This window comes from Somniosus microcephalus, chromosome 10, assembly GCF_052327205.1.
Source record: "Somniosus microcephalus isolate GS21.2 chromosome 10, FLI_Smic_1.0, whole genome shotgun sequence".
Classification (NCBI taxonomy): domain Eukaryota; kingdom Metazoa; phylum Chordata; class Chondrichthyes; order Squaliformes; family Somniosidae; genus Somniosus; species Somniosus microcephalus.
Genome location: NC_140996.1, coordinates 181157196 through 181182341, shown reverse-complemented (window position 1 = coordinate 181182341; position 25146 = coordinate 181157196). Strand labels below are relative to the sequence as shown.

Sequence of the window (25146 nt, the reverse complement as noted above, 5' to 3'; positions counted from 1 at the left end):
GTCTTCACTAAAGAGGATGTTGCCAATGTAGCAGTAAAGGAAGAGGCAGTAGCGATATTGGATAGGATAAAAATAGATAGAGGAGGTACTTAAAAGGTTGGCAGTCCTGAAAGTAGAAAAGTCACCCAGTCCAGATGGGATGCACCCTAGGTTACTGAGGGAAGTAAAGGTGGAAATTGCAGAGGCTCTTTAGAGCAGAGAAGGTTAAGAGATTTGATAGATGTTCAAAATCATGATGGAGTAAATAAAGAGAAACTGTTTCCAGTGGCAGAAGGGTCAGTAACCAGAGGACACAGATTCAAGGTGATTGGCAAAAGAACCAGAGGCAACATGAGGAAACTTTTTTTTTTTTTTATAAACACAGCGAGTTGTTGTGATCTGGAATGCACTGTCTGTAAGAGTGGTGGAAGCAGATTCAATGGTAACATTGAAAAGAGAATTGGATAAATACTTGAAAGAAAAAAAATTACAGGGCTATGGGGAAAGAGCAGAGGAGTGGGATTAATTGGACAGCTCTACCAATGAGCCGGCACAGGCCTGATGGGCCAAATGGATCCAAGGTCGTCCCATCCTCTGTCATCGAATTACAGTATGCAGATGACGCTTGCGTCTGCGCATACTCCGAGGTCGAACTCCAAACCATCCTCAACACCTTCACCGAAGCATACAAGAGCATGGGCCTTACACTAAACATCTGTAAGACAAAGGTCCTCTACCAACCTGCCCCCGCCACACAGTACCGCCCCCCCCGATGATCAAAATCCATGACGAGGCCTTGGACAACGTAGACCACGTTCCATACCTCGGGAGCCTACAAGGGCAGACGTCGACGACGAAGTCCAACACCGCCTTCAGTGTGCCAGTGCAGCCTTCGGTCGCCTGAGGAAGAGACTGTTTGAGGACCAGGATCTCAAACCCGGCACTAAGCTCATGGTCTACGGAGCAGTAGTGATACCCGCCCTCCTGTATGCCTCAGAGACATGGACCATGTACAGCAGGCACCTCAAAGCACTGGAGAGGTACCACCAATGCTGCCTCAAGATCCTGCAAATCCATTGGCAGGATAGGCGCACCAACGTCAGTGTTCTTGCTCAGGCCAACATCCCCAGCATCGAAGCTCTGACCACGCTCGATCAGCTCCGATGGACGGGCCACATCGTCTGCATGCCCGATACGAGACTCCCAAAACAAGCGCTCTACTCGGAGATCTGACACGACAAGAGAGCCCCAGGTGGGCAGTGGAAACGCTTCAAGGACACCCTCAAAGCCTCCTTTAAAAAGTGCAACATCCCCACTGACACCTGGGAATCGCTGGCCCAAGACCGCACAAAGTGGAGAAGCATCCGGGAAGGCGCCGAACACCGAGTCTCTTCGCCGGGAGCAAGTGGAAGCTAAGCGTAATCAGCGGAAGAAGCACACGTCAACCGAAGCACCCCATCCACCCACCCCCTCAACCACCGTCTGCCCCACCTGTGACAGAGACTGTAGGTCCCGCATTGGACTCGTCAGTCACCTGAGAACTCATTTTTAATGTGGAAGCAAGTCATCCTCTGTTCCGAGGCACTGCCAAAGATGGGCCAAATGGCCTCCTTCTGTGCTGTATCATTCTATTAATATTTTAAAGCCCCAGCTAATCTCGGTGTGAAATTGTAAACTATAAAAATTACACATGATCTGGAATTCCAACTTTGAGTTCTAGATAATGCCTCTGAATCAATCCACTTCCTATAAGCTGGCTTACTTCAGCTCAATATTCCATAAATGCATTACTTCTTGGCATCTGGTAGGAATTGTTTTGGTGAATTTTCTATTTTTGAGACATTCATCTTCTGTCATCTTGTGTAATGAATTTTTCCCACCCAATGTGCTGCCTTAAGTTGTATCTATTTGCATTTTACTTTATTATATAAATAATGCAAACCTTCAAAGCAATACATGATAAATTCTCAAATACAGGAAGTAATTTTCACAAAATTGAGGATTTCTGGATTTTTCAGTTTCAGTTACTTTCACAGACAATATTTCGGCTAGACTTGAATTCTGGTATTCTTTATTAAAATACTGCTGTACACACAAAAGTTTTAAATCAGAGATGGAAACATAAAGGAGGGGTCAGAACAGACAAAATTGACTGATTATTTTGTGGTAGCTGGTTTAAGGATTTCTTCTTTACAAATAAACAAAATAAGGCCAAAGTGGAACACGCGCAGGGTATGCATACAAGGATTTCTTACAAAAAAACCATCTGCTATAGAATATATAAAAAAACAATTTTATAGTATTACATATGTGGATTGTTTTAAACAGCATTAACCAACTGAAAACCCTGTATATAATTGAAAAGATTTTCAAAGAATACATGATTTCAAAAGTTGAAGTCACCATGTGATTTCAAGGGCTGGCACTGGATCATCAAAAGTTAGCACATTATTCATAATGTATTTTAAGCCTTTCTAAACTAGTTTGAAATAGCTGTTTCTCTAATTAATGTGCAGGTGCCCAAGATTTCATCTTTAAGAAATCAATACCGACTTCAAAGCCCAACTGTAAATATTCTGTAACTGCATGAACTGGAACTAGTTTAGAACATTTGGAACACTCCCAAATATATGTCTATGAATAAATGTCATAGATCTAGACTTAAAATCTCATGGTGACTAGAGAAATATGGCTACAAAGGAGCAAAATGTGTACAATCTGACGTACAAATGTTAACTTGGGCTGGATCATGAATATTGTAGGGCTTTAGCTACCTCACAATTAAATCATGTTAGAGGTAAGAAGAGTCATCAGAATTTTTCAAATTCAGGGATGATTTTTTTTGCTTTTGATAATCCAGAGGCAGTGTGCTGGTTGAGTAAACATCAAAATTGAAGCCCCGTTGACCTCTGCCCGATACCCAAATATTGGTCCGTACTGAGAATGTGAGGAGGCCAAGCACTCTCAACCCTTAATACTCATAGATGATCCCCTTTCTGCAATTATTCAAACAATGTGGAAACAAGAAACTTTTGAAATGCACAGAATGATATAAATACAGTATTTCTCCTCATTATGTCAGAATACCATTTTTTTTGTTTTTTTTTTAATGATTTTATATAAAAGAATGCATTTTTTTTCCCAAAACATACAAAAAACAGCTGCTTCTCTGTCAAACAGATGAGCTATTGACATGACTTTACTTAGGACGTTATCCTTGAAAGAACATAGTAAAGTGCCCTCAATTCCTTTACAACTAAAATGAGGGAAACATTGCGATTGCTTATACAGCCTGTTTATAGATCAATTCGCACAGGATGCATACAAATGTGTCAAAATCACAAATATATGTAGTCCTTCCCCATTAATTTTAACAACTGGTGCTACCAAGTGAACCTCGTTGTACTTGCCAAACAAGCTTAGCTTCCAAACCTTCAGCATGAATGGTGTTGCCAATACTGAAACAAATCCAATATGCAGAACTTTAAGCTTATAAAACTGGACTAATGAGAAAGAACTTTCAATTGTAAAGGCTGTATTGCCCTATACTCAGTTTCAGCATTTCTTCCACATTATTATATATATATAAAGCAACCAGTGCTATAAAACATTTAATGCTGGGAAGAAAAGATGCACGTCACAGTCATTACACTGAATTCAGTTTCTTTATATCCACTTCTCCATTCTGTCGCAATGGTTTTGGCAGTCATATATGATTGTTTAGTTGAACAAGTCTGCATTGTATTTTGATATGTTCCTCTTACTTCCCAAATGGTTCAGTTGCAATACTTGACAACACATATAGAATTTGATTCTGCAAATGAAAGAATTTCCCAAAAAGTGATACAGTTTATAACCCCAAGAAACTGAAACATCACACTTTAGGTAGTTCCACATATCTGTAATTGGCATGACTAATTGCAAAGCCAACTTTGGGGCAAACAGTATTGTAAAGGCACAGCAGCCCACAATCCTTCCAAAATGAAGTAGTACAATTACACAGGTTACTACTGTCAAACAACTGCTGCTTTTTTTGCGTAAATATACTTGACAAAATTCTTGTTTGTTTTCATATCCAGTGTAAAGTACCCTAATAAAGCTGCTGTTCAAATAATAGAACTTTATACAAAATTAAATGATACATAACAAAACTTAATCCACTCCTGACATTTCAGGCATTGAACTCAATTTAAAAATTAGTCTCCTATAAAAAAAGCTTGCATAAATGTAGAGGCATCTTACCTGTTTGAATTACTTACACTGAATTTGTTTTTAAAAAAGGCGCTGGTAACTGTATGAAGCAAGAAAGCTACTTTTTAATTTTGTTATGAAAAATGTGTAGCTGTGACAGTTCACAAAGATGCCATCAACACTGACACACAGGAGTTGTTTAGTTCCTAGAAGAATAGCGTCCATATAATATTCCACCTGATTTCCATAAAAATATGCTTTCTGTAGTTTGGTTTTCTAAGTGACAGCACATGGCAGTCAGTCTGAAGTCCAGCGTGCCTTTTGCCAGAAACATAACCCATCGGAATGCAGTTCACCAAATAGCATATCCAATGGCATTTTCACCTAGTCCTTGCCATAGGCTTGGGTGCAGCATAAATCACTTCAACATCTTCCTTAGGGGCATATACTGTTACCCAGAAAGTAATTCTAAAGATAACGATTTTCCCTTATCAAAATTACATGTGGTAAATCCTTAAAGATCACAAGTCTTGAACTTAAAATTAGTGCATAAACATGTGAAAAAATAAAACTGGGATCATCATGCATCTGATGCCGTTCCCCAATTTAAAAACAGTCTTCACAGACACAACCTCCGATGGCAGTTCTAGCTCCTGTAATATGGACGTTCTTCCTTCAAGTAACAGTGTACCTGACCGAAGTGCAAGCAGCGCTGCTCATTTACATTTGTCTTTTAAATGTGAAATGAGATGGCATTAATACAGTTGTAGTGCAATTAGCTCTTTATATTGTTCTTCGGCAATGTTATGCCTGAGCACAGCAAATACTACAACTGCCCATTAGAAGCTGCTAGGAGTTCTGAGAAAGCGCTTTCAAAACAACGCTTCAGATCAGCATACGTCACCACAAGAACACTCTTCTCATCTCTAGAAACAAGACTTATTTTTTCCGGTACACCAGCATCCAACTGCAAACAAACAAAAAGTTAACAGCAAACGTTAATCAATTTTCAAACACTATAAAGCACAAAAGTAAAAAACATGAAATTGTGTACTTAATGCAGAGCAGGTTGTATGCTTTGATGTTACTTAAGAAAATGGCACCACGTGAAGATCTTGATTTGCTTGCAAATAAATCGAAAAAGATTGTGTTTACAATGTTCCCAAAATACCATGGTAGTACCTGCTATGTTATCACTCTGCATACGGTCCATTACCTTGTTCAAACAGGAGACTATGTGACTGAGGTCAATCCATGGGGTACCTGCTTCAGTCAACTGGTGGAAAAGATGATCTCTGAATAGTTTTAACAGGTATCGGTCACCTGTCTCTGACCAGGTAGGATCTTTTTGGAACCTGGCAAAACAATTTGCACAACATGAACGTAGCAAGTCTATTTAATGCCTAGCCTTTAGGTTGCCAATCACAAAATAGCACACATAAGTATAAGACTTTTACATCATGTTTAGTAAAAGCAACATGATATAGCGTGATGTGATGCTGAATTACAATTGCACATTTAAAAAGACATACATTTCAGCTTCTTGAAATGGCAATTTGAAAGCAAATAGGAATAGTATTGTAATGAATTTTATGTTCCAATACATGTGCCCAATATACTCTACTGAGGAAAATAAAGGAAGTAATATGACATACCTTCAACTGCATATACAATAGTAGTTAAGCTTGCAATCTTGTGATTTGAAAAGTTTGGTGAAGGCAAAGCACAAGCGCTACTGGTACTTGCTCACAGCTACAGGGCTGACATATTATACTAAAAAGAATTAAATGTCTTTATCACTAAATGCTTTCACTTTTGTTAATACCCTTGTTGGGAGGGGTGGGGGAAGAATCATTTTATGGGTTGATCTCTCCTCAGCATTACCATGATCATCATTTTGGAATCAATACTTCAATCAACTACTTCATAATGTTTTTATTTAAAAGCTTTTTCCAGCAATGGAGTTTATGGCCCAATTAATAGCTTCTCAAAACAATGGGCCTAGTATTATCTGGTTAAATTAATAGTTATAATATATGTAAGTTTAAAAAATCACATCAGTTTAATGGACTGAATGCAAACATTAAAAAACAGAGGACTGGTTTGTTTGCTTTTGCAGTGTTTAAAGTAGTCAAATGTATAACAATCTTTTAAAGATTATTTATTTTGTAAAGTTTTACTCAAAATTTAAAAACAATCATCAGAGTACTGGTGCACCTGGTCCTCACCACATCATGCAGAAATTAGCAATAACTAGGATGCTGATTGATTTCACTAATAACAGTCATAAAAGTCTGCCGTTGGACATTAAGGTGCAGATTTGATAAATATTTATAATCCAATTGGGAAAACCATAAAACACTCGTGTCTCAGTAACCATGCATTCATGTCATTTCCCAGTAGCCCCTGCTGCGTACCAAGCATCTTTCTGTGACTGCATCTTCGTTCTTTTGAAGGAGCCAGCAGCAGAGATTCAATTTGATGCAACAAGGCAGAACACAGATATGCAAATTGCATATCTTTGGTAAAGTCCTCTTGATTCTCCCACATACCTTCAGGTTGTACTCATCCAAATAAAGAAAAAAATCAGAGGTAATGCCTTCTTCAGAGATGTTATATTTTAACTATGCAAGAATGCTATTGTTTTCCCTAAATCTCAGACCTTCCTCTACTTCATTTCAACAAATGTAGTCAGCAGCAAAAGTTTACAATTAAAAAATGAAGGTAAAATCAAGAATGTTAACATGACCCAATTGATCGCACTTCTGCCTCTGAGACAGAGAAAAAGAACTCACCTTTCACACTGCTAGAATGTTGCAAAGTACTTTGTAGCCAATGAATTACTTTTGAAGTATAGTCAGTTGTTTTGTAGGCAAATGCAGTAGCCTATGTGTGCAAAGCAAAATCCCACAAACAGCTGTTGTATAAATGACCAGTTAATCTGTGTTGAGGGATGAATGGTGGCCAGCCCACCATGAAAAATTTCTACTCTACTTCAAAATAGTGGCATGGGATCTTTTACATCACCAGAACATTCAAAAGATGGCACCTCCAACTTGCTCAGGACTGCACTGAAATGTCAGCCTAGATTTGTGTTTTGAAGTCCTGGTTTGAACCCACAATTTTCTGACTCAGGTGAGTGTTCTACCAGAGCTAAACTGAGAATACTGATACTGTGGGCTTGAAATTCGTTATGGCCCGTTTTCAGCCGTGCCTGAACCAGGAGGACCGAGGCTCAACAGAAATTGGGTCTTCAGCTCTATTGTAATAACAGAGGCAAGCTGAAATGGGCTTAACACCTGTTTCAGTTGGCTGCCACGGACACCTGGGAAACCACCTTCCCCAGTATGGCGGCACCTGTATCCCAAGCGCAGATAGTGCAGGATATTGCGCCCCAAAATGATCCTTGTTGCCCTGTTTTATGCCCAGAAAACAGGCGCAATGAGGGCCAATTTCCCCCATGTTGGTTCAAGCTGCTCTCCAAGCTCTGAGCACATAATCAAGGCTAACCCTTCGGTACTGCAGGAGTATTGCATTGTCAAAGTTGGATGAGGCATTAAAGGGAGGACCCAGCTGCCTGCTTAGGTGGACAATACAAATCACACAGAACTATTCTAAGACAACCAGGAAGTTTGCCTAGTGTTTCTCCCACAGCCAACACTACCAAAACTGATTAACTGGTCACTTATCTCATTGCTGTTTATAGGACCTTGATGTATGCACCTTTGACTGCATAACAGTGACAACACGTCAAAAGTAATTAATTGGCTATGAAGCACTTTGGGACATCCTGAGGACATGAGAGGTGCTGTGTAAATGTAAATTCTTTATTTACCTCATGGCTAATTTGTTACTTCATTGGGTATTTTTGGTTTCTGCATGTTAGTCTGAAAATTAAATCGCAGTCTGACCTGGTTGCTCATACGTGACAAACTTTAATGTTCAGCAGCTCAAAAGGATAATTTTTCAGCTAACTGGGAAGGGGGCATATTTTACCTGTAGCATTTGTCAACTATTAAATCTAAAGAACAAACTTGCATTTATCTAGCATCTCATAACATCTCTCGGTGTCCCAAAGCACTTCACGTTCAATGAATTCATTTTTAATATGCAGTTGTATGAGGAAACGCAGCAATCAATTAGCACGCAGTTCTAAACACCATTCCATCTACTAATACTTGGTTGGTGACAGGAGCTACCTAAAACTTTGTGCCAAATAACAGGAGTAACTGTTTAGTTTTGTTTAAACCTTTAGTTGCATTGGTGCAGTATACCAGAGCTCAAAAGACATCCATGCTGAGCAATTGGTGCTCACTCTTAAGAGGAATGTTAGAAAAACATCATGCATGTAGAATTCCAAGACACTAATAGATTAAAAACTTCTGTTGAAGTTTGATAACTTCATCAAAATACAAAAATAAAATATTATGATTATACCACCAAAGCCTGAAGCTACAACTCAACATGTTGAAACTCAGACAGAATTGTGACTTTCAGTGCAAAATATTTAAAGCCACAAGATGACATAGATCAAAGGGCATGTGGGTGGAAGGGGAATCAAGGTAGCTGTGGGAATCGGTGGGCTTATAGTAGATATTAGTTGACAGCCTATCCCCAGAAATGGAGATAGAGAAGTCGGGGAAGGGAAGAGTCTGAGATGGACCATGCGAAGGAGAGGAAGGGCTGGAAATTGGAAGCACAGTTGATGAAATTTTCCAGTTCAGGACGAGAGTAGGAAGTGGCACCGATACAGTCATCAGTGTACCGAAGCTCGAGAAACAGCACCTCAGCTTTCGATTAGGCACTTTACAACCTTCCAGACTTATCACTGATTTCAACAGCTTCAGATCACGACTCCTGGTCCCGTTTTTTCAGACAGCAAATGCTGGTAATGGTTCTGTTGTTGCCATTTACAGCTATTCTAGACCCATCTTTTGTTTCTTTACTTGTCCCATTGCCACACCCCTTTTGCTTTACACCATCACTCCTTTTTTCATTTAACCACTCCTGCTTTCCACCCTATCACAGACCTTCCCTTTTGCTCTTTCTGCCCCTCCACATCCACCCACCCCGTTCCCAACCTCTGTACTTGCGTAAAAACTGTTCCATCTCTAACTTCTTCCAGTCATCGACCTGAAACGTTAACTCTGTTTCTCTCTCCACAGAAGCTGCCTGACTTGCTGAGTATTTCCAGCATTTTCTATTTTTATTTCCCACATACCATGTCTGTTACCACCTCAAAACATTCTATGAGGCTTGTCGAGCATGATCTGCCCTTTTGAAATCTATGCTGGCTACTTCTAACTACTTTCTCTAGATAATAGATAATTTCATTCCTTATAACTCTTAACATTTTCCCTACCACAGATGTTAAGATAACTGGCTTGTAAATATCTGGATTAGCTGTGCCTCCGTTTTTATAAATGGGCAATACATTTCCATACTCCAATCCTCCAGGACACAGTCACACTCAACAGAGCTGTGAAATATAATTTCTTGGACCTCAGCAATTTCTTCCCTCATCTCCCTCCATATTCTAGCAAGTATCCCCATGGGCCCTGCCACTTTGTTTTCCTTTACTCTAACTAACATATCTAAAATGTTTTATCCATCATAATATCACTCATTTCTGTGCTCAACCACTTCAGGATTCACCTCCTTTCTAATAACCTTCTCTTTGGTAAAGACTGATGCAAAATACCTGTCATTTTTGATCATCAACAAATTAACAATCTTCTCTTCTCAAGGGTCCCGTCTCATTTGTAACTGATCATAGGGTGTGTGGGCTTGTCTATAGAAGCTGCCTTTTGTGGCGAGAATGAGTAAAATGTATGGGGGAACATGCCCAAACTACAATAAAATAAAAATGTTGAACTGCACTTTATATAAATGTATCCTACTTTTGTTTCAACTTGCAAATTGTACAACAAATGATAATGTTATTGCTAACTGGGTGCTAATCTGTGGGCAGGGCTTTTAAATATCATATGGGATGAGGGAAGATCACATAATTCTTGCAACCAGAGTATAAAAGTTCAGAAATGAGCTCAGTGATTCCCCCAGCTGAATGATGTGTCTATTCTGACAGTAAATTGGTAAGTGAAAATTATACTTTTTCTACAGCTCATTATTTTCTCATATATACTTCAAAATCAAAACACAGCATTTTAATACTGTAAATTTGTGCGTCATCCTTTTTGGTAGTTATCAAAGAATATCTTTATATTTTAATCCATATTAATTTTCATTACATCTGAACATTGAAGGCAGATGGAGCTTGAATTTGCACTTGCCGGAAACCTTTAAGGAGGTTCCCAGGGAGCCTGTACTGTGATTCACAGTTAAATGGTCAACCTGCAATAAAATATTGGTACTATTTAAGAATTTCCCAAATAAGTGCTGCTCTTAACATTTTAATTCAAAGCAATAGCAAATGCTAAGTTCTGACAGAAACTGGTTACAAGAAATGGCTCAACCTTTTCATAGTCATAACGGCACAGAAGGAGGCCATTCGGCCCAGCGAGTCCGTGCCGTCTCTCTGTAGAGCAATCCAGTCAGTCCCATTCCCCCGCTCTATCCTTCCCTATCTTTTCTGAACGCCTTGTACCCTGGAATATTAAGTGCCCAGTCCTCACCATTTTTAAGCCACGTTTCCGTTATTGCCACACGGCTAATTGTGCTTGTAGCTCACCAACCTTATTCACCACACTTTGTGCATTTACGTACATGCATTCTAAACCCATTTTTGAATTTTTCTTAGTCTTTCTTAGTCTGCTCCTATCTAATATGGTACTACTCCCGCCTCTAGTACGACTTTCTTCTCTAGTACTATCCAACACACTCACTCTTTTATGCACCTTATTCCTCTTTTCTATTCCTGTATGCTGGTGCCCATCCCCCTGCCAAGCTAGTTTAAACCCTCCCCAAGAGCACTAGCAAACCTCCCCACAAGAATATTGATCCCGGCTCTGTTGAGGTGTAACCTGTCCGGCTTGTACAGGTCCCACCTTCCCCAGAAACGGTCCCAATGCCTCAGGAATCTAAAGCCCTCCCTCCTGCACCATCTCTCCAGCCACGCATTCATCTGTTCTATCCTCCTATTCCTGTACTTACTAGCACGTGGTACTGGGAGTAATCCGGAGATTACTACCTTTGAGGTCCTGCTTTTGAACACTTAAGTACCATTACTGCACAATGTAAAACTATAATGGTCTACATTTATTTTCTTTAAAAAAAAAGGCTAAACAACAACAACTTGCATTTATATAGCACCTTTAACATAGCAAAATATCCCAAGGTGCGTCACAGGAGCATTATCAAACAACATTTAGCACCGTGCCACATAAGGAGATATTAGGACAGATGACCAAAAGCTTGACGAAAGAAGTAGGTTTGAAGGAGCATCTTAAAGGAGAATAGAGGGGTAGCGAGGCGGAAAGGTTTAAGGAGGGAATTCTATAGATTAGAACCTAGGCAGCTGAAGGCCAGGTGGCCAATGGTGGAGTGATTAAAATTGGAGTTGCGCAAGAGCCCAGAATTGGAAGAGCGCAGAGATCTTGGTTTTGTGCATGGTCCCGTTAACTGGCTGCGCTGCCCATTCAAATTTTCATGCAAGGAAAAGCTGGTGAGCGGCCTGTGCAGGACTTCCAGACCGTTGTGCAGCCACACAGCTTAACCGGAAGGTTGGTTGTAGGACTGGGGAAGGTTACAGAGATAGGGAGGGGTGAGGCCATGGAAGGATTTGAAAACAAGGATGAGAATTTTAAAATCGAGGCGTTGCTGGACCGGGAGCCAATGTAGGTCACTGAGCACAGGCATAATGGGTGAACAGGACTTGGTGCGAGTTAGGACATGGGCAGCAGAGCTTTGGTTGACCTCAGGTTTAGGGAGGGTAAACGTGGGAGGTCGGCTAGGAGAGCATTGGAATAGTCAAGTCCAGAGGTAACAAAGGTATGGATGAGGGCTTCAACAGCAGATGAGCTGAGGCAGGGGCGGAGTGGAGCGATGTTACAGAGGTGAAAGTAGGCGGTCTTGGTGATGGAGCAAGCATATTCTCTAAAATTCAGCATTAAAATGGCACGTCCAGAATAATTACATAACACTTGCACGCGAGTCAATACAGACACCCTAGTAACAGCTTCTTGCCTCTACCTAGTTGCTAATTATACACACACGGTTAAAAATTAAACCAGGTAATCGATGTTCTGAACGCCTCAAACATTTTTCCTTCAATAAAAAACTTCATTTATTCGGGTCGCTCAAATAGCCCAATGCGGAATTACAAATCGGATTGTTGCATGTTTGTATATCATAGGCGCCTGACAGTCAAATTAATTTGACTTGGATAGGGGAATTTCGGCAGTTCACACCTACACATCTGGATGGTCTACAAAGAAAAACAAGTTCTGAACTAAATCTTGGGAATACTCTTTTTTCCTGAAATAAATCAAGAATCAATTCTTTCATTTAATTCCACCTGTCCTAATTACTGAGCTCACCCAATGTGACCTGTTTGAATCATACATCCTGATTAACTGATCTTACTCCGGCCTAGACTAAATGCAAGATGATATTCAGTAAGGAAAAAATAGAAAGGGAGGAGCAGGGCAAAGAGAGATGGGAAGAATAAGCCTGTCTCTTCATTTTCTAGCGCGAGTTTCTATAAATAAAGCTTACTCTGGCCTCTCATTGATTGTTCCCAGTTTTGCTAGCAGCCTAAACAGCCTTCCATTTTGCACCTCCTGCAAGACAGAAAATACAAATAGGTTAAAACAGATCAGAATCAACATACAGCTCAACCATAAGTCTGTTTAAGATACAACTAGCTTTTTGATCATGGTACTTATCTTTTGAAGGTGCAGTTCATTCAGATGGCATTATCCTCTGTGTACCAATTAAAGCTGGACCATGCAAACAGAAAAAACAAGAGATGCTTCCCCCTTGCCCCTTAAGACTGTTCATCCAAAACTTATGTCACATCCCACCCCACACCCTACTATACAAGATCAGTTTCCTCCATCTATTAATTAAAAAAAAAAAAAATTGTTTGAGATGTGGAAGTCGTTGGCAAGGCCAGCATTTATTGTCCATCCCTAATTGCCCTCGAGGAGGTGGTGGTGAGCCGTACTACCGTACTAACAGCATCTTTGTCCAAATTTGATGTCAACACCCATTGGTTTAAAGGACGGTTGAAAGATTTGTGGTTGCTTTTCCTCAACCTAGTATACAACTTCTTTTCCTTCCTTTCCATGTGCAAGTTACCTGGGCTCCCCTGCTACTTCAACCGACTGCAAAGGTTCTGAAGAGTGAAACCCTCCTACTAAATACCCTCTGCAGCTCTAGAGTTGTACCTTAAGGAGGATGCATGGCTTAGGCTCACTATATCCAGTGACTACATAGATTTCCCTGTGTAGAATCCTTGGGGGAGAAATTCGGTATCGCCCCGTTTGGGGCACAATTATCGGCCGGGCGCAAAGTTTAGCGCCTGGCACTAATTATCGCCTCCGACTGCAAACTTGGCTTCTATTGCCCCGGAGGTGGTTGGAGCGCTAAATCAGGTGCTACACACCTCTCAAGGCGCTAACACTGAGGAGCGAGGTGCTACCTCAGAGCGCTGGCGAAGCTCATGTGATGTCAGTTAGCAATGGAACACAGACACACTGGCGCCGGCCAGTTCTTAAAGGGGAGGGTCGATCTTGCTCTCCTTCCACACCCTGCTCATTGCAGCCTTTATTTTCTGCCTGGAGAGACCTGTACATCAAATCTGCTGGAAAGAACAATGGAGAGGTCCCAGGGAAAGAGGTCAGAGTGCAGCCCCCATAGTCTCTTCTAAATCGATGCAAGGAAGGTCAAATCAAAATGAACCTGCAAAGTGCTGCTCAGTCACCCAAAACTCCTTCACACAATGTTGAATCGCTCCAGAAGTTTCTCTCTCTCAAAATGCATGGTGCAAAAATGTCACCGACAAAAAAGGGCAGGAAGCGGCCGCCTTTAATGGCATTCCCCCAGTCCCTTCCCGACTGCAAAATGCTCCCCTCTACCAGTCATTGCTAGCAGCAGGCACTAAGGCAGGGGGAGCGACTCAAGATCCGGTCCGGGGCGTTGCACGCTCGACTGACGTCACGATCTGCGGGTGCAGGAGATCGTGGCAGTAGTGTTTAGCGCCGCCGCAAAATGTCTGGTCAATTTCGTGAGCGGCGCAAACATCGCCGCGCCCGGGCGCTAGTTGCTTTGCGTCCCATTAACGCCCTCTTAGGGCGCTAACGGGAGGTGCAAAGCAACCAAATTTCCACCCCCCCCCCCCCCCCCCAATAACTCAAGGGCAATTAGGGATGGGCAATAAATGCTGGCCTTGCCAGCGACGCCCACATCCCATAAAACAAATTTAAAAAAAAGTAGAAGCACTGTTGCGATCAAGATTTTCATTGCTGGAGAGCTTCCAATACTTGTCTAGCCCATAAAAAGCCAAAACTTGTGATATAGGGGAAGCATCTGATCACAAGTGGTAACTAGGTACAAGAAAAAATGTCCTGCTGCTGAAACAGATTTTGAAGCTGGAACTTGGCGTGAATTTTAAATTGAAAAGTTACCTGCTGAGAAGAGCCTGCTTTCCTAATATTGGAAGAAGTGTGCTAACAAATGAAGATCAGTTTACAGAATAAATACTGAAGATAATTTGTTTAGGGGTGGGAAAGAAGACAGAAAGAGGACAGAGTGGTCTCTTACAATGCAGGGGTGTGTGTTTGGGGAGAAAAATGACAGATTTCAGCCTATATGTCACTTAAAGGGATAAAATTTCATATAATTCTGATTGTATGGGTTTGCTTTAGTATGGTATATGGAAGGTAAAAAAAAATGTTTTAGTAGCAGTACTTGTGAACATCAATAAAAGGTGTTAAACACCCCCATGCAAGAACATTTACAATGTACATTTTTAAAGAAAATCAGTATTTCAAGTCTGGTACTGTCACCAGAGGGCTGGATTTTGCCAATGGGGAGCTTTTGGAGGCGGGACTCCCACTTGTCAGGTTTTAGTCCCGCCTTCATCAACTTCTGGCCAACCTACGCTATTTTCCCTTGATTGACCTTATTAAGCCCGCCCAGCGGGTTTAGCAGGCCAATTAAGGGAAAGCCGGTGACAGAGAACGTCAGCGTATGACGTTTCATCTGTCAAAAATGTTTGACAGATGAATTGTCATTGTTTGACAGCTCTGTGAAGCTGTCAAACACTGACATTCTCTGTTGTTTGATGAGTCCTTGTATTCAAGACTCATCAAACCTATCTGCTGAGCAGAAATCAGATGGTTGTTGCATCGGAGAATGCAGCAGCCATCTGTCATCTCTGCCTGTGAGATGCAGGAGTCTCCGGTTCCCCAACTGTTGAAGCCTGCAGGAAGAAACAAAGGTAAGTAAACATTTTCTATCACTTTCCACTCACCTCACATACTTACTTCTCCACACTTGCACCCATCACTCACCCCTACAGCGCACTTTTGGACCCCTCTGACCCCCGCAGACCCACTGCTCGCCTAGATGACACTGGCGGGGTTTCCCGATGTCGGGAAGCCCGCACCTGCAGGGGTAAAATGGGGATAATCCTCTTAACTGCCTGTTAACAGGCAGTTAAGTGGCTGCAGTCCCCTTCCCGCCTTGGGAGGCGTCTCCCAGCACGGGTCGGGTACCCGCCTCCTGGGAAGATGGCATGGAGGCGGGATGGGAACCCGCCCCCAGATTCTGCCATTTTCCCGGCAGTTCCGCCTCCAAACCCGCCTCCCCAGGGCTGGCAAAATTCCCCCCCCCTATCTCTGATCTGTGTATATGTAACTTAATACTCAAATTTTTACCTTCATCAGATCATCTTCTATCACATCATTTCTCATTTGTGCAGCATCCAATTGTGTGTAAAAACGTGCACCTATCATCGGCATAATATCATTTACACTACGAAGCCGGTTTTGATCAGTCAGCAAATACCTAGATTAAAGAGTTAAAAGCAATAAATAAAGATCCACACTCTGATCTACTGTACATGCCACATTACCAGACATACGATACTTAAAAAAAAAAAAACATTAAGGTCATTCTTCCTCTTTTCCTTCTCCTTGCCAGTAACTGGCTATGCTTTTCTAAAAACTTTCCCACCAGCAATAAGTGTGCCTGGCTAAGGAAGAGTCTGGTTGTCTTGCTAAAAACAAAACTTGGTAACTTGAAATGACTGTTTCCTTTGAGTACATCCATTTTTCAGAACCAAGTTATGCTTTGTGGTATGTTGTCTATTTTCAGAGCAAAAATTCCTGCACCAGTCTTTAGTACATTCAACATTTTGAATCTGAATCTGCCTCTCTGTTTCACACTTATTTCCAGTGTCATGATTTCTTTGTCACACCTGACTGTTGCCTGCAATTCCTTCTGAAATGTAAAGTTTATTGACCTACCAATTTACTTGCCTTTCTGTCCTCCAGAAACTAGGTAGCACCAGGGGTAGATTAATGCACGGGGCCTGTGCCCAGGGGTTGTACCCAAATATGAGGCAGTTTCATTTAAACATAGTATATTGATAATGCAGTGTGTAAACATTCTACAGGTCTATTTCTACATTCATTTTACTACGTGTTTGTATCTTAGTGGATCAGGTGGGGGGGGGGGGAATGATGATTTGTGGAGGTGCAGAGGGCTGCAAATTCTCTTGGTGGCCAGGATCCCAAAGAATTTGTAATCCAGCTCTGGGTGGCACGATGCTCCACACTGCTACTCGCTTTACTTTCAAGCACCTGCTTTCCAGTCTCTGCCACTGGACCCCTCAAAGGTCCTCTCTTACTGCCTGCTTTTTGTCTCATTCTCGAGGCTTTCCGTCCACTTTCGCTGTTCTTGATGCTTGCCTGGTCACAACATGCCATAGTGGGCCATGACCCACCCTCTGCCCACCCATATTCACCACCACCCACATCTACTCTCTTCTGGCCCTCGGGCCTTGTGCATTGGGTTGCAGGCAATCTACTTGCACCCTCTACTGCCCATTATATTCCAGTGCACCCTGGTGCTGGTTTTGTGGCTTCCTTATTCTTCACTGATTTCCCAGCACTAAGTCGTGAATCCAACAATTTATTCTTGAAAGCAAATTGCTGATTTTGCAACTTAAAAGCTTGGAAACCACCTTAGGGTTCAGGGTGGTAATGGAGGTATGGGGAGTGCCAGGGCAAGATGCATCATAGAGAGAGAGGAAGAGGAGGGCTAGGTGGATAGGAGTAAGGGAGAGATTGAGGCTCAGAAGAGATGGTCATAGGAAAGGGATCAGGAAACGTGAGCGAGAGAAATAAATTGGAAGAAAGCAGGAGTGAGCTTGAGGAAATGAGGGTGAGAGGCAGGGCTGGATACAGAGAGTGAGGGTGTGGTGGGAGAGGTTAGAGGAGGCAATGGGAGTGAGGGGTTGGGGAAGTGGAAGAGAAGGGCACTCTGTGTGGGGCTGAAGCGGCAGACATCAGGCAAGGTTGGGGGGTGTTGAATGAGCGCTGAGTGGTGATCTATGACCCCAAAGCTGGCTTGCGCCCTTAGTAGTATCTCCCCACTGATGTGGCATGAAAAGTGCTGACCTCCCACCAATCCATCAATGAAAGAAAGAAAAAGGAAGACAATGAATCAGCAATACCAAAATGACAAGCAAGGCAGAGAATATGTTGCTACTTAGTATAAGCAGTGCCATGGCAGATCCACTTATTTAAAAAGAAGTTGCTCTATTATATCTATAACAATCCCCCCTCTTCCACTTCAAATCATGTTCTTTCCTGCTGAAATCTCAAATCTTTCCCTTACCAACTCATTCTGACTGCTTACAGAGAGCAATGTCATGGGGAGATCTAGTTGTGAATATTGTGCCCCCCTCCCCCACCACGGTACACTCCAATTTTTGATAAATTAAATACTTTCTCTTGAATAGAGTGCAATGTAATGCTGGTGATTAATTTTAAAAGATAAGCCAGATTATTGTACTATTAAGGGATCTAATCTTTGGTGAAAGACCTTTAAGAGTACATACTTTGAATATGCTCGATTATAAAAGATGAAACGAAGTATTTTATGGGTTAAATCTAGCTGATAATAGATGATTTCTGAGATGAGTAAATTAATAGGCATTTGCAAGAGGCTAAAGAAATATTTGGAACAAGTGCAATATTATTCAGTCAATTGTTTCTTTTCTGCCACTTGGTTCAAGGAACTGATGCAACATTCAGAATGATTCCTATTTTACTAATACTAAATTTCAGAATGAAGGCAAAAAGCAGAAAGACAACTGGATCATGGGCAAGTCATCTCAGAAGACTGAGACCTAGTCAATTAATACTTCAGCATTATTGGAATTTTAAAGATCTATTTTAGTCACTGGCACCTTATGTACTGCTTTTATCTAAAAAAAAAAAAATTGCTAAAATGTAAAATTAGTTGAGTGCTATAAAGAAAAAATTTAAATGTTACAATAGATTGCTTTTCCAGTAATCCATGGTCATTTATTTGTGGATGAAATTGACCCTTCACATACAAAACAGGAATTCTCTCCATCCTGTATTTTCTTTTTTTGGGGGGCGGTGGGGGGGGGGGGGGGGTGGTGGTCAGGAAGGGAAGGGAAAGATAATCACTTGCATTTCAAGTAAGGCGATCTGCCCAAGCTCTGATGATTCAACAACTTCATTTGGAGTTTTCAAGCAGGCTTGGCAGGTACTGAAATTGCAACTACATGGAACAAACCAAACATAAGAATCACAGTTCTCCAATACCTTCACTTTAACAGACCAAATACATTTTGAAAGCAGGTATTGTCATAAACCAGAAAGCAAAGTCTTCAGAGGAAAAAGAGAGTTTGGAAAATTGGAATCAGCCTCCAACATATGCATGGTACAGCCTTCCAAAATAAATGGAGCAATTCAGTTGCGATCAGAGTGTAAAGCCTTTAAAAAACCCAACAAAAACTACAAGAAAATAGTAGGGTAATCAAATCATCTTTGGGGAGGGAGATGACGAAAACAAATTCTACGGTCATGAGAAAAACAAAACTTTCTCTTATTTGGGTGCATGAATGAAAAGTTAGCTGCTGAATTTGTGGAGCAAAATTAACTCTGATCTGCTCAGAGTGAGTCATCGGGTCAGCAGAACAGGGGGTAAGATGATCTGACTTGAACTGTGAAACTTAAATGAGAGAATATTTCAGAATTATCCAGTGGGATGGAGGGAATTCCCATTTTGTGTGTAGTAGCTGATTAAATGAAGAATCCTCATTTCAATGGAAAGGTATAGAATGGTTACTTTTTAAACTAATTACCAAACATGCATTGGGAAGGAATAAAATAAAAATAATGACACTCAAAAATACAAAGCAGTCATCTGCTAAACATTAAATCAAACTATCGCCTCAAACCAAACAGAAATTAATATTTCTAGATTGCGACCGTAACAAAATTATCACCAGCCCTAAGTGAAACAGATCTGAAATTTGAAAGTTATTCTTGCTCCAGCGCACTGTTTTTTCTGCAATCTAAAGAGCATGTTTCTCCTTCCTCCTGATAAAGAAGGGAGGCAAAAATGACAGGTGCTGACACAGGAAGAAAACAAACTGTTGGCAGAACATATAACCGCAGCTTAGCATATTTCAATCAAAATAGAAACTTTCAGATTATGCTAATTAAGGAACAGCTTTGCTAAATAACTTACAGAATTAGGTTTTTCAGGTCTGAAGAATAATTGAGGGACACCAGCTCCATAGCCTTTTGTAAATTCTCTCGCTGGATTCCTGCCACAGAGTTGCAAGCTAAGGCCAAAACCACTTTTCCTAGAGAGATCAGATCGGCTTGCTGGTGCAAGAAAAGAACACAAATTGGGAATTGAAAGTACATCATGATAAATATCAAGTTCACTACAAAAACATTGATTTATATGTCCATGTATGCTGTTGTAAATAATCTTTTCATAATAAACTGCACATGGGTGAAGTTCACACTTTAAACTGCGTCTTTACTCGTGGACTGCTTCTTCCTGCATTCAAACTCGCAGCTCGTTAACAGGTTCTACTTCCTACAAGGGCAGCCATGAACACATGTGGCTGACTTAATGACCCAGGGATGATTAAGTTACTTCTGAATATGGAAAAGATTCTCAAATCAAATCAATCAAATCAACTTTTGTCATTGTTAGTGCACAAGTGCAGTACAACGAAATGTAGGCTTGCGGCTCCCGAGAGTGTACATTTAGATTAAGACATTTAAACATTCAACATACATTTGGCTTGTAATACATTAACATAAACATACCATAATAAAGTGCATTGGCAGATGTGCAGGCTTTAGAGTTTATTTGTGGAGTTCAGTAGGATGACAGCCCTGGGAAAGAAGCTGTTCCTAAATCTGGTCGTACGGGTGCAAATGCATCTGTAGCGTCTCCCAGATGGCAGGAGGGCCAACAGACTGTGACTGGGGTGGTGATATACCTATCAATTCCTCCAATAAAAGGCGAAGAGTTACGAAGGTGACTAAAGGTTTTTATTGACTAAATAACAGCCCACTCTCGTGGGTGATCCGATCCAAGCAGGAGGAATACCAGCCAGTCGCTCACCTTTATACCTGGCCTGGTGGGTGGAGCCAAGGCGGAGTCGGCAGTGGTCATCCCAGGTATAGCAGTGTGGCAAGAGGCGACCTCGTACCGTGATACAATAGTGGTCAGTGATACAGTTATAACGAACAGTGGTGAACAGTGCTAACTACTAACAGTGATACGATAGTGAACGTGGTTTACCACATTCACCCCTTGTTTAGAATTAAGTCCGGCGGGGTGAAGTGTACTACCAATTCTGGTAGGTCAGTCTGTCCGGAGGCTTCGTAAGCCTCTCCGATCGCCGCAGCGGTGGTGTTGCCTTATCCGGTGCTGGTGCCTTATCCGGTGTTGATGCTGGTGTTTGCGTGGTCGGCGAGGGCTCGTGGGGTTCCGGCATGCCGTCTACCTGGACTGAGGTTGGGGGGGGTGGTGGCGGTGTTTCCGGATCGGCTGAGGGTGCGAGGTCTCGTAGGGAGACAGTGTCCTCCCGCCCGTCTGGGTACGCCACGTAGGCGTACTGGGGGTTGGCGTGCAGGAGGTTCACCCTCTCGACCAGGGGGTCCGTTTTATGGGTCCTCACGTGTTTCCGCAGCCAGACCGGCCCCGGGGCGGTCAGCCAGGTTGGTAGAGTGGTTCCCGTAGTCGACTTCCTGGGGAAAACGAACATTCGTTCATGGGGGGTGGTGTTAGTGGCCGTGCAAAGTAATGACCGGATGGAGTGCAGCGCTGTCGGGAGGACTTCTTGCCAGCGGGAGGTTGGGAGGCCCTTAGACTTTAAGGCTAAGAGGACGGCCTTCCATACCGTCGCGTTCTCTCTTTCCACCTGACCGTTACCTCTGGGGTTGTAGCTGGTGGTCCTGCTTGCTGCAATACCTCTCTCTAGGAGGAATTGCCGGAGTTCCTCGCTCATGAAGGAGGAGCCCCGGTCGCTGTGTATATAGTTCGGGAACCCGAACAAGGCGAAGAGGGCATTCAGGCACTTAATGACCGTGCTACTGGTCATGTCGGGGCAGGGGAAGGCAAAGGGGAAACGGGAGTACTCATCAACGATGTTGAGGAAGTACACATTACGGTCAGAGGACGGGAGGGGCCCCTTAAAGTCGATGCTCAGGCGCTCGAAGGGGCGGGTGGCCTTGATCAGGCTTGCTCGGTCCGGCCTATAGAAGTGCGGTTTGCACTCCGCACAGGTCTGGCAGTTCCTGGTCATGGTCCTGACCTCCTCGATGGAGTAGGTCAGGTTGCGGGCCTTAATGAAATGGTAGAGTCTGGTGACTCCGGGGTGGCAGAGCTGGTCGTGGAGGGTCTGAAGCCTATCGATATGCGCGCTGGCGCATGTCATTCGTGAAAGGGCATCAGGGGATTCGTTCAGCTTGCCTGGCCGGTACAAGATCTCATAATCGTAGGTGGAGAGCTCGATTCTCCATCTCAAAATCTTGTCATTCTTGATTTTGCCCTTCAGCTTGTTATTAAACATGAAAGCCACCGAACGCTGGTCGGTGAGGAGGGTAAATCGTTTGCCTGCCAGGTAGTGCCTCCAGCGCCGTACTGCCTCCACGATCGCCTGGGCCTCTTTCTCGACCGACGAATGTCGGATCTCGGGGCCCTGTAGGGTCCTTGAGAAGAAGGCCACTGGCCTCCCCTCCTGGTTTAGGGTGGCGGCTAAGGCGAAGTCGGATGCGTCGCTCTCCACCTGAAAGGGGATGGACTCGTCCACTGCGTGCATCGTGGCCTTGGCTATGTCTCCCTTAATGAGGGAGAAGGCCGCGCACGCCTCCTCCGTGAGGGGGAAGGAAGTGGCTTTCAGGAGGGGTCTGGCTTTGTCCGCGTAATTGGGTACCCATTGGGCATAGTAGGCGAAAAGCCCCAGGGTTCTCCTAAGTGCTTTAGGGCAGTGGGGGAGGGGTAGCTCCATGAGGGGGCGCATTCTTTCTGGGTCGGGGCCGATGATTCCGTTCTCCACTACGCAGCCGAGGATGGCAAGGCGCGTGGTGTTAAACACGCATTTCTCCTTATTGTAGGTGAGGTTCAGCCGTTGGGCCGTACGGAGGAATTTCTCCAGATTCGCGTCATGTTCCTGCTGGTCGCGGCCGCAGATAGTGACGTTATCTAGGTAGGGGAATGTAGCCTGCAGTTCGTTCTGGTCAACCATCTGGTCCATCTCCCTTTGGAAGACCGAGACCCCATTAGTGACACCGAAGGGGACCCTAAGGAAGTGGTATAGGCGCCCATTCGCCTCGAAGGCGGTATACTGGCGGTCCTCAGGGTGGATAGGGAGTTGGTGGTACGCCGACTTCAGGTCGATGGTCGAGAATACTTTATACTGTGCAATCTGATTGACCATGTCAGATATGCGGGGGAGGGGGTATGCGTCCAGCTGGGTATATCTGTTTATGGTCTGGCTGTAGTCGATGACCAGGCGGTTTTTATCGCCGGTCTTTACGACTACGACCTGGGCACGCCAGGGGCTGCTGCTCCCCTCGATAATGCCCTCTTTCAGGAGGCGCCGCACCTCAGAGCTAATGAAGGCTCTGTCCCCGGCGCTATACCGCCTGCTTTTGGTAGCGACGGGTTTGCAGTCAGGGGTAAGGTTAGCAAACAGAGAGGGTGGCGGGACCTTGAGGGTGGAGAGGCTGCAGGTGTTACGCGGTGGGCGGTTTAACGTTTGCTGGTTGTTGACTGTGAGTGGGGGGAGGGGTCCACCGTATGCTAGGGTTACGCTTTGGAGGTGGGATTGGAAGTCCAGCCCTAGTAGGACGGCAGCGCAGAGATGGGGGAGGACGAGGAGTTTAAAGTTTTTATACTCCGTGCCCTTAACCGACAGGGTCACGACACAGTAGCCGCTGATGTCCGTGGCGTGGGACCTCGATGCCATCGAGATTCGGCTGCGCGTTGGTAGGACAGAGAGGGAGTAGTGGCTCACCGTGTCTGGGTGGATGAAGCTCTCCGTGCTTCCGCTGTCGAACAGGCAGGTCGTGGCGTGGCCGTTCACTTTGATGTCCATCATTGACTTGGACAGATGGTGCGGGCGGGCTTGGTCCAGGGTGACGGAAGCTAGTGTGTAGCTGAGCGAGTCGTTGTCATCTGCGGGCGAGGCGGTCGGGCGTGGTGAGTAAAATGGCGTCTCCCACGAGGTAGGGCCCCATGAGGCACTATTGGGGTCGGTTGCCTTAATCAAAGATGGCCGCCCCCATGACTCATGTGTGGGGATGCTGGCCTCAGTTGCCCTAAACAAAGATGGCCGCCCCCATGACTCATGTGTGGGGATGCTGGCCTCAGTTGCCCTAAACGAAGATGGCCGCCCCCATAGTTCGCATGCGGCACTGCTGGCCTCTGAGGATCCGCTCCTGCAGGCCTTGGAGAAGTGGCCTTTCTTCAGGCAGGTTTTACATATGGAGTTCTTGGCTGGGCAGCGCGACCTCGGGTGCTTCTCCTGGCCACAAAAAAAACAGCCGGCGGCCCGATCGCGGATGCCCGATGTCGGGGCCGGTGCCGGGGGTGGCGGGGCCGGTCGGGTCCGGGACGCCGACGCAGAGGTAGGTCCCGGGGGCGGCGCTGGGAAGGGTGCTGTGGTAGGGGTCGGGCCCGAGTCCCAGGGTCGCGAGCAGTACCTGGTGAATGCTTCCTGATCTTGGTGGGCCACTTCCAGGGAGATAGCGAGGGCTTCAGCTTTTTCCATGCTGAGGTCTTTAGCTTCCAGCAGTCTTTGCCGTGAGTACTCGGACCGTATAAAGGTGAGCGACTGGCTGGTATTCCTCCTGCTTGGATCGGATCACCCACGAGAGTGGGCTGTTATTTAGTCAATAAAAACCTTTAGTCACCTTCGTAACTCTTCGCCTTTTATTGGAGGAATTGATAGGTATATCAATTTTATTGACTAAATTTAATGATGTCCGACAACGAGTCACAACCGGCGGAGGAGCCACCAGCGCAGCTCCCAGGAGCACAGCCACACCAGCCAGCTTGGCTGCGAGCCCTCAGACCGCCGTACCTGGACCTGAACCCACGAGCAGCAAACTCAGCCGCAGACTTTAAACACTGGCTGGTCTGCTTCGAATCATACCTGAGAGAATCCAGCGTCCCTCAGGACCGTAGGCCTTTCAGGAATGCGTCGCGGATATTATCTTCAGTATTTTCGGCTGCCGACACCGATTTAAAGTCACAGTTCCTGGCGAGTGCATATAGCGCCTGTGAGAATTCGGCTACTGATTCTCCTGGCTGTTGCGGCCGTGATCTTAGGAGGTGCCTAGCGTACATGTAGTTTACCGGGGTCCGGTACTTCTGTTTCAGCAGGTTGATGGCGGTCTCGTAGGTAGTCATGTCCTCGATGAGAGTGTATACTCTCGGGCTCAGTTGTGCCTGCAGGACACTTAGTTTGGATGCCTGAGGGACGCTGGATTCTCT

The 25146-nt window shown here is 44.1% G+C and overlaps 1 protein-coding gene across 1 annotated transcript in view; it reads right to left on the bottom strand.

Annotated features, from left to right (window-relative positions):
* Positions 1 to 2028: 2028 nt before the first annotated feature.
* pan3 (poly(A) specific ribonuclease subunit PAN3) overlaps positions 2029 to 25146 on the bottom strand; it is a 157950-nt gene continuing 134832 nt past the window's right edge. The window contains exons 14-18 of the mRNA XM_085999285.1: positions 19870 to 20009; positions 16014 to 16143; positions 12847 to 12911; positions 5387 to 5525; positions 2029 to 5137 (exon numbers count right to left, since the gene is read on the bottom strand). Of these exons, the coding sequence (XP_085855411.1) occupies positions 4997 to 5137; positions 5387 to 5525; positions 12847 to 12911; positions 16014 to 16143; positions 19870 to 20009 (615 nt within the window). The 3' untranslated portion in view covers positions 2029 to 4996. The remainder of the gene's footprint in view (positions 5138 to 5386; positions 5526 to 12846; positions 12912 to 16013; positions 16144 to 19869; positions 20010 to 25146) is intronic.